This window comes from Trachypithecus francoisi, unplaced genomic scaffold, assembly GCF_009764315.1.
Source record: "Trachypithecus francoisi isolate TF-2019V2 unplaced genomic scaffold, Tfra_2.0 Lachesis_group3, whole genome shotgun sequence".
Taxonomy (NCBI): domain Eukaryota; kingdom Metazoa; phylum Chordata; class Mammalia; order Primates; family Cercopithecidae; genus Trachypithecus; species Trachypithecus francoisi.
The window spans coordinates 148,192,467-148,207,710 of record NW_022681468.1 but is presented as its reverse complement, the minus strand read 5'-3'; the positions used below and the strand labels follow the sequence as shown (position 1 = coordinate 148,207,710).

Below are 15,244 nucleotides of genomic sequence, written 5' to 3'. Positions count from 1 at the left end.
TCTCATGGAAATGCTGTGTTGTGGTGGGACCTGGCTCTAGAAGAGAAGCCTCAGAAAACCAGCCATGTGGAGAAGTCAGGGCGCTCACAAGGGGCCTGGCTGGTGCTGTAGATTCTGTGGCCCACAGGGAGCCAAGGCGGTGAAGCCCTTCCAATGAAGGACAGCAGCTGGGATTCCTTCTTCCCCAGGGCCCACTGCTAATAGAATAGAGAATGTCCAGGAGCTTTCAGATCTCTTCTACCAGAGGGAGAAGAGGAAGCGTTGAGGAAGGGAGTTGCTGGTAGAGGAGTGAAACTCAACAGACTGGGCTTAGTACCATGAGCCTTGCCCCAACACCTGCCACTGTGGGAAAGGGAGAGCAATCCTCCAACAAGTCAAATGGCCAGTGCCGATGTGCAAAACCCCAAGCCCCACCAGGAGGAGGGGTCACTAAAGACAGACAGGCTAGCCATGCCTGGCAGGGCTGTGGCTCTGCCCTACAGGGGGTGCCATGAGACAGGGTGCTTCTGGGCCAGAGCCGACCTGTTGCTAAATCCATTTTCCTGTGATGCTAGTTACCATCATGAGGTCAGGCTGTAGACTCACTTGGATTCTTGGGCCCTGTGCCCTGGCCTCAGAGAAACTTTGGGGATGAAGGAAATAAGTTGAGCCCACTCTTGACCAGAGTGTTAAGGGGTACCATGCCCCCCAGAGGCCAGGGAAGGGTGGTAAAAAGTCACTTGTGGCAGATCTCCAAAGGGAAGGTGACTCTTGAGGACCTGGGGGTCCTGCTGTCCCTTCCCACAGCAAGGGCCTCCCTTCTACCCCTACCTACATCAGAGGAGGTTGACCTTGATTAGTGATGCTCCTGGAAGGCAGGGGCACACGGAAGTGATGGTGACAGAAACCTGTGATCTCAGCTGCTTTACTTGGTCCTAGGGCTACTGCTGGTGTCAGTAGGTAGACAGGCGCAGCACAGGAGAGGACCCTCGACCCCCACCAGGAATCTCAGGCAACCATCAGGTGATGGTCAGGTGGCTGTTACCCTCTCTAAAATAACAATTGTTGCAGCCCGCACCAGGGAAAGGCAGTCTCTCAATAGAGAGAAACACCTGAAACTGATCAGCAGCTTCCCGATAAGATCTCAGGAGTAGGGCAAGTGGGCTCAAGCGAGTACACTAGGAGGCAAAATGGCGGAGCTCAACTGGTATCTGAGCTTCCTCTAGGAATGCTCGAGTAGTGAGGGAAAAATGCCTCGAGTGAGCATATGCACAATCCAGTAAGCACACTGCACACGCAATCCCTCCCACGAGCTGGCAGGCCTCGGGCATGCGGACCGCCCATCTTCAGGGAAGAGTCAGAGAGAAGGGATGCAAGGCTCCTGAAGCACGCCAACATAGAAAACCCCAAGTCCGAGGTCAAACGCGCACTTGAATCTCTCAAGTCGCCAACTTGACCCTCTTCCAAGTGTACTTTACTTCCTTTTGTTCCTACTCTAATACTTTGTAATACACTTTCACTCCTGCTCTAAAATTTGCCTCAGTCTCTCCTTCTGCCTTATGCCCGTCGGTGGAATTCTTTCTTCTGAGGCGGTAAGAACTGAGGTTGCTGCAGACCCCCACGGACTGGCCGCTGCTAACACTGGGACTATCCTGCCAGACCCCAACCTCCCTAGGTCCCACCCTGCTGATGAGGGCCGGGGCAGGGGGAGCTCCAGAAAGTGGCTCACTTAGAGATGCTTGAGGAGGATGAACCCACCAGCAGAGGTTACAACACTGCTCACAACTTACCCCCTAGTAACGCCTAACAGGCATTACCCGCAGAGAGGTTAAGGATAAGCAGCTAGATGGTTAGCGGCCCTGGGCAGACAGCAAGTCCTGCTTCCAGTGCTAATCAGTGTTGAAGGAATGAAGTAGAAGGACTTGTCCCAGAGCACCCGGTAATGAGGGGTGGCGCTGGAAGGGCGCTCCAGCCTCATAACTCAGACCGGTGACCGGCCCTGCTCGACGCCATTCCCTTCCCTTGAGGATGTCTCTGGACCAGGATGGCCGGAGGCCTGTGGGGTTGCGAGGGGGGCTGGCTGCTGCGATGGCGGGGCCAGGGGAAAGGGCCTGCTCCCCTGGACACTGTGAGAATATTTGGGGGAAAGCCCGGCACTGGGTTCTCCCCAGGTTACCCGTTCAGCTTAGGGGCTCGGAGCCCCGAGGGAGCTCGGGCGTCTGGCCGCCCCCTGCCGCCTTAGTCTCATCGGCCCCGGACGGAGAAGGGGGGCCCCAGAGAGCCTCCCCGGGTCGACGGCCCCTCCCGCCCGCAGCCCCGACGGGCGCGCAGCGCCCTCTAGTGCCAGGAAGCAGCGCCCTCGCAGTCCCGCCCGCCCGCCCGCGGCTCCGCTTCCCGCGGCAGCGGCCCGGCGCGGGCTCCCAGGCCCGGGAGAGATTGGGGAGGCAGGAGGCGGAGCCGAGCGGGCGGGGGAGCCTCCGAGAAGCTCGCGGCCTTCGGCGGCTTCCCGGCCCGGGAAGTGAGCCGGGTCGGCTGCCGCAAACAGGAAGTCGGGCTGTAACAAAGAGCGCGGGGGGTGGGGAGCCGCGAGAGCTGCGGGGCGCGGCGGCGGCAGGTGGAGGGCTGACCCAGGCGGGCAGGCGCACCTGCCCCTTCCGCCGCAGCGCAGGACTCGGGGTGCCCTAGGCGCGAGGGACGGCGCAGCCGCCCAGGGAAGGCCACTGGAACCTCGCAGGCGCATCCCCGCCCGAGGAAGGGACAGTCACAGTTCCCCCAGTGAATCACTTCCACCCCTTTCCCGGAATGCAGCAGGCCACGTGGGGCGGAGGGCTGGGGCTGCTGATCCTGTGGACCCATGAGGAGAGGCTGGGAGAGCTGCGGCGAGGGGAACTACGGAGAGCTCTGTGGGTCCTAGTCAAGAGATGGAGCATCCACACCACCTTGGTTTAGTCTGGTGGCCTTTTCTAGCCTGGGATGGGGGAGGTGAGAGCCACTGTCCTTTTTTCCCTACCTCCTGACCAGGCTGACCCTGTCCGTGAGGCCGGAGAGGGGACCCTGGCTGAGCAAGCAGAATAAAGTCATTTCTCCCTCTGCACAACCCCTCCCTGACTCTATGAGCCAGGGGCCCTGGAAAAGCAGCTGTCCTCAGGTCACCGTGGGGTCAAATTGACTCTCCAGGCAGGGCACTGGCTCCAAGCTGTTAAGGAACTACTAAACTCTGAATTCCCTGGTAAAATACCCATGCAAATTAAAGGTGGGCATTTGCTAACCTGTGGAAGGCACCTCACAGTGAGTCTAGAACTATTATCTGGCCTCCTTTCTGCCAAGCCCAGGAGATCTCCTCTATCCCAGGACACTCAAGTGATCAGGAAAGTCTTGGGTGCCTCACCTATCAGAAGGGGCTGGACTCTCAGGAAATCCTGGGGAGAGGGGCTTCCTCCGCCGAGGCCTGTTTACACCCCAAGTGCCTGCCCAGCTTCTGGCATGTTGTTGAAGGTGGAGCCTGGCATGAGCTGCAGGTAGGAGCTGCGCAGACCAAGTTCCCCACGGGTCCCCACTTCTCCAGAAAGCCAGCTTTTTTGGTGGGCTCTCCAGCTCCCCATCTAGCCCATCAGAGCAGCTGTGAGCTTTGCCAGTCAACTCTTCTCCGCGGCTCTTCTCTGCGAGTCTGGCAGCCAGTGCAGCCCGTCACAGCCTGGTGTTGTGGACGTGCAGGCCTGCGGGTGTCCTACCTGTCCCCCACATGGGAGCCTCGTCATCTTGCCTTCGTGTCCCAGCCCAGTTTCCCCCTCCCGCACCCCCCTAGGGCCTGGGAGCTGTTTTCCTGTTTCATTTTGGGCAGGAAGAGTGAGGTCGTGTTGTTCTTCCCCCTGCTGCCGGCTCAGGCTGTGGGAACGGTTCCCTGAATGCTTTCCTGTTTGATACCCTGTGTGTACAGTGAAGGGAACAGGGAGCGATGAGTGAGGCATGGAGCGTGTGCATGCTCCCGTGTCTCTAGCATAAGCACCTAGGTCTGGGGTGGGCATGGTGTGTCTGTGTCAAGAAGAGAGGAAAAAAGGGAGGGTAAGTAGCACTCCAAACCCTTGAACTCCATTAGGAGCAGGGCATCTGGTGGGTCTATATTGCTTTACTGTGGACAGGCTGAGAGCTGGGAGCATCTGCTCAGCTTTTTGTCAGTGGCTCATTTTTTCATAATTTGCTCTCCATGGAGCATATTTTCGGCTATAGAGAGGGGCTGTGGCACCCTAGGGACCATCCTGTGCCTTAGAGGAAGCTAGGCATGAAACTCCTAGTGAGACTGGAAACTCCCTCATTAGTGCCTCAGCAAGAGAAACCTGGACTCAGGGAAGGCCACCTCCTTTCTCCCTGTCTTTGCAGTCTTCAATAAATTCTAGCAGCCCTGGTCAGACAAGGTTCTCAGACTGTCAGCGCTCTTGTCTGCTACAAAGAGGAAAAACAAGGCAAACCTCCCTCCTGCCCTGTCTCCCAAGACCTGTGCCCTGCTGGGGCTAAGAAAAGAGCGAGGCACCCTGCAACAGCAGGAGGAAGGACCCAGATGTCACCAGGGTGCAGAGGCCCCATCCCATACTCCGACAAGAGAATGCTTTTTTTTTTTTTTTTGAGATGGACTCTCGCTCTGTCGCCCAGGCTGGAGTGCAGTGGCCGGATCTCGGCTCACTGCAAGCTCCGCCTCCCAGGTTCATGCCATTCTCCTGCCTCAGCCTCCTGAGTAGCTGGGAGTACAGGTACCCACCACCACACCCGGCTAATTTTTTGTATTTTTAGTAGAGACGGGGTTTCACCGTGTTAGCCAGGATGGTCTCGATCTCTTGACCTCGTGATCCGCCTGCCTCGGCCTCCCAAAGTGCTGGGATTACAGGCGTGAGCCACCGCGCCCGGCCAAGAGAATCCTTTTGAGTATGAGAAAAACAGGCAGAACTAGGGAGCCCCATAAGCTTTTTCAGGCTTGAAGAGAGGAAGGAAGAAGTGATTCAGGTCAGGAGGAACATGCCTCAAGGAATAGTGAGGGCATAAAGAGGGAAGGGGGTGCTGTGCTAACTCAAAGTCAGCAGGCAGGGAAGGCTGGCTGAGGCTGGGGACTAGATGGGTGAGGCTCAGCTCCTCAAGGAACGGAAGAAGACAAGGGCCTGGGGTGCGACATGCCAAATCCAAGTGTCTGCAGAGGTCCCAGGGGTTCTGGCGGGGCACAAGGTAGCAGTAGAGGAAGGGAGTTGAGTTTTTTGGGTGAGAGGGCAGGGGTGCCATCACAAAGACAGGACCCAATAAGTAATAAACTCCTGTACACATCTGTTTCATATTATAAATACACATTATATACAAAATAATGTTATAAAATGTAGAAAGGTCAGTGCTTCTGATTCTTAAATTATTGAAATACTAGACTCCAAAATAAACTACCAAAAAAAATAAAAATAAAAACTCATATTATTGATTTCTGAAGACCAGCTTTGAGGGTGGTCTGGGGCAGTAGTGGACCAGAGCCCAGCCTCGAGGTCATGGAGATGGGCTTGAGGGAGGAAAGGGCCCAGGCGGTCGCAGCACCTGATTTCCCCCTCAATGGAGTTTCCAACATACTGCCCTGAGTGCCCCAGTTAGGCCTGGCACCCTTGGCTGGTGGGAGGGCAGGCCCTCTGCCTGTCTGCTTACAGGAGCCCAGGGCCAGAGGGTGATAGAAGCCGGGTAGATCGACATTCTTGCCCAAAGGACCTAGACCAGAGAGCCAGGCCCGCATATGGTAGTTGGAGGCGTGGGGCAAAAAGTACTCCCCTCCCTCAAGCACTCACCTCACCTGCAGGGCAAACCCTGCCAAGAGACGCACCCAGTGGTTTTCCAGCCCACAGGAGGCCCTGCCCTCACTGGCCCCCTCTCTCCTTTCTGATTTGGGCCCAACTGTTGCCATGGAGCCTGGGCCAAAGGCACTTTTGGAAACACGGATGCCAGTGGAGGCCACAGCAGCTCCAGGACCCATGGGGCTACTGCCACTCTCTCTGGAAAACAGGCCGGAGCCCCAGAGGGAGCCCCCTGAAGGCCACTGCTGGCAGGGCAGGTCCCAGTGGCATCTCTCCTCTCCTCTGTTCCCCTGGCTGGTGCAGCTGCCAATCTGATGCCAGACAGACACCCAAAGGTGTAGAAGGGTATTGCATCTCTTGGCAAGTTCACAGTCTGTCCGGTTCCTGCCATTCCCTCCTCCTCCTGAGAGCAGCACGTTGCATATGAAAAACGTCCCATCCAGGATGCAATGTAAACAATGCAGAAGGAAGGTCCAGCCGCGGGGCTGAGCAGGGATATCCAGGTAGGCTCCTGCCTTATACCTGGGAGCAAGCAGAAGGCAGGGAAACAGGTTACCCTGGGCATGCGCACTCCCTCTAGGCCCTCCCTGGGCCTCCCTGGGAGAAGCCGATGGGGCAGGCAGGGGCCAAGGGCAGGTGGAGCAGTTCTCCCCAGTCTTCAGCCCAACACACACACGGGCTTGGGAGCTTGTGCTCATGAGGTCAATAGAGGAAGCCAATGGAAAGGGGCAGAAGGAGCATAAGGGGTGAGGGGCTCCCTCACCCATCAGAGGCTGGCAAGCAGTGCCATATGGCTGCCCAGTCCAGCACCAATACAGCAGGAAAGGACCAGACCAGGCTTGCCACCATGGTTTCTGTGTCATGCCCTTTGTGGCAATGAGGCCAGTAGGGACCCAAGGCAGTGAGACCAGCAGGGACCAAATGGATCAGGGATCCACTGAACTTGGCCTGCCAAGGCAGGGTTCCGACCTACCCTTCAGGAAGAGTCCATGGGTCAAGGGGGACCAGGCCACTTTCCCACCCACAAAAGCCAGGAGGGAAGGTGAGCCCAGCACTCACCTCCGTGGCAATGACACATTCGTTCCTCTCCTCTGATATCAAACACACAGACTGGTACATGGAGTCCCTGGGGGAGCATATCGCTGATATCCGACACTCTGGCTTTTCACTGAGGGAACATAAGACAGGTGTGTGAGGGCAGGACCGGGAGAGGCTCATGGGGAGGGAGGACCCTGAAGAACCAAAGGGCACCTGCAGACTGGTTCTTAGGGAAGACACAGGGGCTGGAAGTGCCCGATGCTGGACTGCTGCGGGGGGGCGCGGCGCAGGGACACTTAGGAACAGGCCCCTAAGAGAGCCACAGGCCTCCCAACCTCACCAGAAGGGTCTGAGCCCTGCAAAAAGCCAATGTTGCCACTAGAGGCAAGCCACACTATGGAAAGATGGAAGTCACAAGAGACACCCTAGGGACACTTGACATGTGTGAATGAACAAATGAATGAATGGGAGGAGAGGACAAAGGACCCCTGGCAGAAATCCTACTGGAGGATCTTCCTGTCAGTAACAAAACCCCAGCTGCTTAACTGCTTCCCACCTGGCCTAGGAGGGGCCCAGGCAGAACCATGTCAGGCTGGTGGCCAGGCCCTGGGCTTCCGGGTGCCACTCACCTGTGTAACCGCAGTGGCGCCTTCTCCCCTAAGCTCTTGTCCCTGTGGGGAAACTTTCCTGGCATGGTCCCCCGCCCCAGGGGTCCTGGGGCCAGATTATAGTCCAATGTGTGGTTTTGCTGTTTGCCACAGTTGGACTTGTCCAGGCCACAGTCCACTTCCAGCTCCTTCTTCTGGTTTGTGTTTTTAAGCTGGGCGGCAGGAATCAGGTTGTCCTTCTGGAAGTCTGACAAGTTGTTCATGGCCTCCCTGCTGCCGTCGTCTGGCCGTCGAAGCCGCAGCTGCCGCACAGCCACTGCCACCATGCCCAGCAGCACCAGCAGCACCGCCAGCCCCACGCCCAGGGAGACGGCCACCCAGGGGAAGCTGGGCGGCAAGCCCACGGGGAACTCGCAGCGGCTGCCCACAAAGCCATATGGGCAGTTGCACACGAAGGTGTCTGTGGAGAGGTCAGTGTAGCAGGTGGCCCTGTTGAAGCAGGGACTCGAGGCACAGGCATCGATGGATGTCCGCACCTCACAGCGCCGGCCAGAGAAGCCGGCAGGGCAGGTGCACATAAGCCCATTCTCCAGGTCATGGCAAGTGCCACCATGGGCGCAAGGGTTACGGGCACAGTCACTGACGTGGCGTTCACAGTAGGTGCCCGTGAATCCAGGACGGCAGCGGCACATGCGGCTTGGACCTCGGTTTAAGCACTGTCCCCCTGTGAGGATGCAAGAGACACAAGTCAGTGATAGCCTAGGAGCCCCCTGGGGCATGGGGTGGGAGCCCCATTCCAGGAACATGCTCCGGCCCTTCTACCTCCACATGCAGAGCCCACTACAAAGAGAACTGCACAGAGTCAGCAGACCTGGAGTTTAGCATGACCCTGATTCTCTAGGCCTCAGTGGGCTCATGTATTAAAATGACTAGCATCTTACAGAACTTTAACGTAGACTCAGACAGATAGGCTTGAGTTTGGACCTCAGCTGTCTCTCTGGCCTGAGATCTGGCGCTTGCTGCTTAACCGTGTCCCTAAGCCTCCGTTTCCCCACTTGTTAGACTGGAGTAGAATGCTAGCCCCTTCGTAGGATAGCTAGGAAGGTGCATGAAGTCAAGAGCCCATGTTTGGTATATAGTTAATGCTCAGATAAGTGCAATCGTGATTGTTTTACTTCATCTTCACAACCACATGAAGGACAGAGGACAGGTGTTCTAGTTTCCATTCAGTGATGAAGAACCGGCAAAGCCAGAGGCTTCAGTGAGAGAGCAGATTCCCTCTCAGCCTTTCCCACCCCTCTCCAGCTCCTAAGCCCTGCCTGCCTGCCTGCCTCACAGAGGGTCACCTGGGAGCCAGATAGACAAGGATTACCAACAGGCTTTGTGCCTCAGAAGGTGCGAACATTCAAGATGCCTCATGCTACCTCATGCTCTACCTGGGCACGGGGCAAGATGAGGCCTCCAGGAGCAGGGCTCTGACTGAATCACTGCCTCCTTTGAGGAGAAACACGGAGCCTCCAACATCCCTCTCTCCAGCTCAGGACTTCCTGGGGAGGGTCAGAGGCCACCCCAGCCAGGACAGCATTCTGACATGGGAATAGGAATGGAAGCTGTGCAGGGTGCACACCACCCCTGCTCCTAAAGCCTGCGTGCTACTAACCAGCTCCACTTCCACAGCCCTCCCAGCTGATCAAGCAAGCTCTTCGCCCTCCGGAGCAGATGGGGGTCCGGAGTGGCAGACAATGCCTCGCTCCTCTCCTGACCCTCCCTCACCAGAAGTCTCTCTCTGCCCCAGTGCCCGTCCGCCAGGTTAGAAGGGCAGCAGGACATACCGTTGGCACACGGGTTGCTGGTGCATCTGTCCACTTTCTTCTCGCAGTTGGAACCGGTGAAGTTGGGGGGGCACTCACAAGCATAGCTGGCCCCCTGGTTGCGCTCCCGGCAGGAGCCCCCATTGAAGCAGGGGGAGTCGGCGCAGCTCAAGGTGCTATGTTCACAATGCAGGCCATAGTAGCCTGGGGGACACAGGCAGTGGTAGCCGTCCTCCTGGTCCTGGAGAGATACCATAAAGGAGCCAAAGTCAGACCCTGGGGGGCAGGGATGCATGACTGAAGGCTGGGCTCCACCTGCCCACAATGCCTGCCCATGGCTGTACATCCACTGGCTGCCTAGGTTAAGGATGCCCAGACACCACCTGACACCTCTGTCTTCCTGAGCTGGTCTGGGCCTCACCTTACAGCTGCCTCCATTGCGACAGGGGTTGCTGCCACACTCGCTGAGCTCCAGCTCACAGTCCGCGCCCGTGTAGCCTGGGCGACAGGTACAGGTGTAGCTTCGCTGCCCACTGTTGGAGCACGCGGCCCCATTCTTGCACGGGGAGTGGTGGGTGCAGTAGTTGAGATCTGCAGAAACAGGAACCAAGCAGGTGAGCAGGGCCAGGGAAGGCACTCACCTCTAGGCTCCTTACAGCCCATGTTTGGCTCAAAGACACCTCAACTCAAAGTCTCCCAGGCCCAGACATCCTTCCTCCACTACCGATAAAATCTTTTTTTTTTTTTTTTTTTTTTAAGAGAGTCTCGCTCTGTCACCCAGGCTGGAGTGTAGTGATGTGATATAGGCTCACTACAACCTTCGCCTTCCAGGTTCAAGCAATTCTCATGCCTCAACCTCCCAAGTAGCTGAGATTACAGGCATGCGCCACTGTGCCCGATTAATATTTGTATTTTTACGGGGTTTCATCAGGATGGCCAGGCTGGTCTCGAACTCCTGACTTCAAGTGATCCACCCGCCTCGACCTCCCAAAGTGCTGGGATTACAGGCCATCGCACCCGGTCTAAAATCATGTTTCTTAAAGCACCTTGAATCACATATGACCAGTGCAGTCAACCAAAAGTGAAACAACACAACTGGAACTGGAAGACGCCGTCCTGCCAGGGAAACTCACAAACTGCCAACCCAAGTAGGAGGAAGATAAGGAAGAAGAGCGGAGGGCAAGGGCACAGGTTGGGGAGGAAGTCAGAAAAGGCGTCACGGAGGAGGGCAGCTGAGATAAGCCTGGAAGTAGGGATAAAATTTCAACAGGTAGAAATGGTAGAGGAGTGATGTGAGCCACCACAGGCAGTGATCGGGCACTTTTTAAATGAAGAGGTGTTACAAGGGCATTTTGAAATATAAGTATTTGGTTTTTTATTTGGGAAGGACAGGGAGGGAGAACCAGACAGAGTAAATATAGGGCCTGCAAGTGCTGTGTTTGCATACAATGAGTATATGACTGTGTCACCTGGGAGCAAATACGGTGGAGAGGGAAGGGAATGAGCAGGAACCAGATGCGTGAGTGTTGGGGCGGGGATGGTAGTAAAGGGACAGACACACACACACAGAACACAGGGACTGAATCTCAAGACCCTTGTTGACAGTAAGTCAGGGCCTAGGCAATTTATTTCCATCCTGGCAAGCCCTCTGCCCACCCTACCCAGGGCTGCGCTGGTGTCTCTGGGCAGCAGGTGCACCCATTTGATCCTGAAAATGGGAGGCACAGGCTGCAGCTGGCTAGCGGGATGCAAGAAAAAAGGCTTCCTCCTCCCCTAAGGTTGAGACTGAAAGGCCCCTGTATAGCCAGAGAGTGACTACCCCTAAACACCAGGTAGAGACTGCATGGGTTCAGGCAGGTGGTAACTAGGTAAGAGCAGGGGAGGCTGTTTGTGCCCACACCAAAAAGTCGGTTAGATGCCACTCCGCCCAGAGGCCCAGCTCACCCACAGCCTCAGGTGGCCGGTGGGCACACCCCACCAGACAGCTGTTTAGGGGAGAGCTGCTCAAACAGCCCTGGAAGGTAAGCAAACACTCAGGGGGTTAATAGGTAACTACAGGGTAGAAAGAGGAACTGAAACTGGCATCCCTCTCTCTTTGGCCTTGCTAGGATTTATGAGTGCAACCTCCAGGCTGCCGACCTTGTCATCCTCCTGGGTTCTTCAGTCACCCTGGCTCCACCACCCCCTGCCTCCGCACCTGGGGAAGGACCCACTGCCTCATTCTAGGCAAGTTGTAAAGATCCTTAAAAGACCCTAGATCCTTGGAAGATCATGGGAAAGCCAAGTCTGCAGTCACCAAGTAAGAAGGATCCAGGCAACAAATCGGATTTGCACCCCCCAGCTCCATCTCTCCCACCCACTCTGCATCCTCTCTTCACCCTGACTCACCTTGGTCACAAAACAGGCCTCCCCAGCCCTCATCACAAGTACATTGCCAGGGAGTGCTGCAGGTGCCGTGGCGACAGCCATTGTGGGGGATGCATTCGTTACACAGCCGGCCCTGCCAGCCTGGGCGGCAGCTGGGGAACAAGAGAGAGGCAGAGTGAGGTGAGAGGCCTTGGCCAAGGGAGGGCTCCCACTCACCACTTCCTGTCCCCTACTCACAGGCACTCTGCTGGCTTGCTGCAGTAGCCATTCTGTTCATGACAGCCCGAAAGACAGATAGCTAAGGGAAGAACACAGAGCTGGGTGAGGCTGGGATGCCAAGGACTCTTAAGCTCCATTCTCCCCTGCTGGCCCTGGGGGTTCCCTAGCTCTCCTGGGCCCACTTCCTATTCCTGGCCTCCCAGAGGAGCCCTGGGTATCTTAAAGTGAAATGATGGCACAGGGAAGGAGAAGTCAAGCTGGATGGAATGTCATCATGGGCTTCTTGTGGGCTTTGGCATGATGGGAGGAGCACTGGGAAGAGAGAGGAGGTCTGAGGCCCAGCCCACCCTCAGCATCCCTAGCTGTCCCTGGTGTCCCTAGGTGTCCCTGAGGCCCAGCTAGTAGGAGGCCCAGACCCACTCTTCAAGGGAGACAAGCCGTGACCAAGAAGCTTCACTGTGTTTGCTCGGGGGACCCTCCCCTTCCACACAGGTGGGAGCTTGGCTGCTTACGCTGTTGGCAGTACTCCCCAGTCCAACCGGGCAGGCAGGACAAGTTGCCATCTGGCTGGCACACATAGTGGCCGAAGTGGTCATTGCGCTTCTTGCACAGGCGGGAGCAGTTGTCTCCATAGTAGTTGTCACTGCAGATGACCCGGTAAGAGTAGCGCAGCCTTGTGAGGGTGCTGGTTTGTTCATCCAACAACCAGTTCTGACCCACAGCTAGGGAGCCCTGGATGGCGATCTTGCTGATGAGTGCATCTGGTGGCAAGGCCTCTGAGGGGGCAGAGGGTTGGGTCAGGGAAGGGTCGCCAGTCCCCAGGGGTGCCAGTGACGGCTGGCCAATGTCCTTCTTGGCTGTGATGATGGTGATCAGCCAACAAATCAGCCCAGTTATCCAGATGACCCCCACCTGCCAGCAAGAACAGGCCAGAGAGACCCAAAGCCCCGCTCCGTAGCTGCCCTATGTGTGTGCATGTGCAGGGGGCCTGATAGTATTCAAAAAGGGGACAATAGAAGGATGTTAAGATATCCCAGGGTCTTGGAGGCAGATAGGGAGGGGAAAGAGGAAAAGAGGTCAAAATGGAAAAAAGAAAAAAAGAAAGAAAAGCTCCCCAGGCTAGGGAGGACCCTGGGAGCAGGGGGTCCTTTGGTGCCCATTCAGGGGTTCTGCCTCCAGAGGTGGGTAATGGTTTTCTTTTTTCCTTTTCAAAGTGAGAATTGTTGTGCTGCTGAAATATCCTTTTCCTCTGTGTCAGAACAACATCCCAAAGCCATTATTCCCTTTCCAAAGGAGCGGAATTCGCGAAAGGTGTAAAATACAGGAAGGGGCCCGTCAGCGGCGCTGGCAGCTTCAGCCTTTCTCACCGCCGTACTCCCCGCGTTCCCACGCCAAAAATAACCCGCAGGAAACGCAATTGTGCTCTGAGTCCAGGCAGCGAGCGGAATCCGAGCGTCCAGCGCGGGGCGCAGCTCCAGGCCCAGCTAAGCGTCCTGCCTCCCACCCCCAAGCCCGCACTTCCCCCGCCTAGAACAGATTAACTCTTTCGGCGCTGCGCCGTGTCGCCCCCGTGTGGTGGCGGAGCGAGCTACTCACCTGGCCGCAGGTCGTCTCCTGGTGCGTGCCAAGCTTCGATGATGAGTGAGAAGGTACCCTGGGAAAGGGGGTGGGGGAACGGAGAGATGGCGAGATGAGCAAGCCGGGAGAGGTGGGGGTGCCTTGCGGCAGCCTGTCTAATTAATCTAATTGCAGGATTCAGTTACTGCGCCCGGGTCAACATAACCGGGCTGCGCACAGTGTAGCGCTTGAGCAGGGAAGGCGAGAGGAGAACCCCCGGTAGAGAGAGGGTTGAGGGACGAGAGAGTGTGTAAGCGAGAGCCACTGAAGGAGCGGTTGGTAGGGTACCGCACCAGTGTGTTAGGTAATGAAAGTTGTGTCCCAAGAGCTGGGGACGGGAGGACATAAACTGGGAAGAGGCAGACTGGTGACAGCCTTCTCTGGGATCAGGTCCCAAGAGAGAGTCGGAAAGAAAGAGCCAGGAGAGAACGCATCCTGGGCTTTTGGGGGGTGGGGGGTGTGCAAGGAAATCTGGGGAGGGGGCTTTGGTCCCAGGGCGCCTCCTCTCTCGGCTTCTGCGACCTCCCAATGCGCCCAGGCTGTGCTCACCGGCCAGGTGAAATTGAAGGGCAGTTGGAGAGGGTTGCGTCCACCGCCGCTACTGTCGTCCCGGACAGCGAAGGAGTTGGTGCCCAATACCGGCGTGGAGACGCTCCCAAAGGTGCAGGGTCCGGGCGAGACGACCGCCTGGAAGTGCTTAAGGCAGACGCGGAAGAAAGTCCGGCAGCCGGGCTCGCAAGGCCGCCCACTGGCCAGTACGCCGCGCTCGTTGACGAACTCCTGCAGCTGCAGCTGGAAGACGCCGGAGCCGGCCGCGCGCTATTGCACAGGGACCGAGGGAAGGAGGGAGGGGACTGGTCAGCTCAGCTGGTGCCCGGGGCTCAGGCCCAGAACGCGGCAGAGGGGACGGAGAGGGCGCGGGACGTGTTACCTGCTGCCAAAGTGCCACCAGCAGCAGTAGCGCCCAGCCAGAGGCGCTCCAGGACGCTGCCGCCATCCCCTGGGGCGTCGCTCTCTCCACCCGTGGGCCCTGAATCTGGCTGTGTTCGCGACGCCGCTTTCCCGCGCGTCCGCCAGCCGGCGGGGTCCCTGAAAAGAGGCGCTCCTCTCGGTACGCTGCTCCCCTTTGGCCTTCTCGCTAGCTCCGCTGCAGCTGCCGCGGTAGGTAATCCAGGTGACTGCGACTGGGCGGCGACCGCGCAGAGGACGTGTCTTCCGTCTAATCCTGGGGTTGCAAGCGGGCTAGAGCCGGGGTACGCTGCACCAAGGCGGCTGGGGCTGCGGCTCTTGGCCTCGTGTTCCCGGCCTGCGCGCAGCGCCGCTACTGAAACCTGCGCGCTGGGAGCCTTCCTTATATATATTGGCTCCTCTCCTCGCCGCCTGTCACTCAGACTCATGGTCATTCTCCCCTCCCCTCCCGGCCTCTAGCAGCTACAGTCCCAGCGCCGCCCGGAGGGGGCCTCCGCCCCCGCCGCTCCCCCCTCCCCGTCAGCCAGTCGGGCGCAGGTTCCCGCCCCTCCGTGCAGCTAGCAACCTCTAGGTTCTCCAGCTCTGCGCGTGCCGAGGTGACCAGTCCTCCGTGATGGCGGGGTTAAGGGCTGAGACCCTTGCCTCCGGAGGATAGAGGGGTTGGCCGGTAATGGGGCAGGAGGTGAGCGGGTGGTTCGGGGATGGTCTTGGGGGCGGAGACACTAGGTAGTCGCTGTAGGCTGTGCGTCCGCAGCAGGCACTAGTTACCTAGTGTTCTAAAGCAGGTAAAAAGAACTTAAACCTGGAATGCGAAAACCAGCGCTAG

General features: G+C 57.6%; 1 protein-coding gene across 1 annotated transcript; it reads right to left on the bottom strand.

Annotated features, from left to right (window-relative positions):
- Positions 1 to 5,266: 5,266 nt before the first annotated feature.
- On the bottom strand, positions 5,267 to 14,788 carry DLL4 (delta like canonical Notch ligand 4). The gene is made up of 11 exons (XM_033190458.1): positions 14,381 to 14,788; positions 13,999 to 14,268; positions 13,429 to 13,486; positions 12,345 to 12,608; positions 11,851 to 11,911; positions 11,635 to 11,765; positions 9,668 to 9,837; positions 9,268 to 9,487; positions 7,457 to 8,159; positions 6,849 to 6,957; positions 5,267 to 6,311 (listed from the first exon to the last, which is right to left on the bottom strand). The coding sequence occupies exons 1-11, from the start codon at positions 14,444 to 14,446 to the stop codon at positions 6,306 to 6,308; spliced, it is 2,058 nt and encodes a 685-aa protein (XP_033046349.1). The 5' UTR covers positions 14,447 to 14,788; the 3' UTR covers positions 5,267 to 6,305.
- Positions 14,789 to 15,244: the final 456 nt, after the last annotated feature.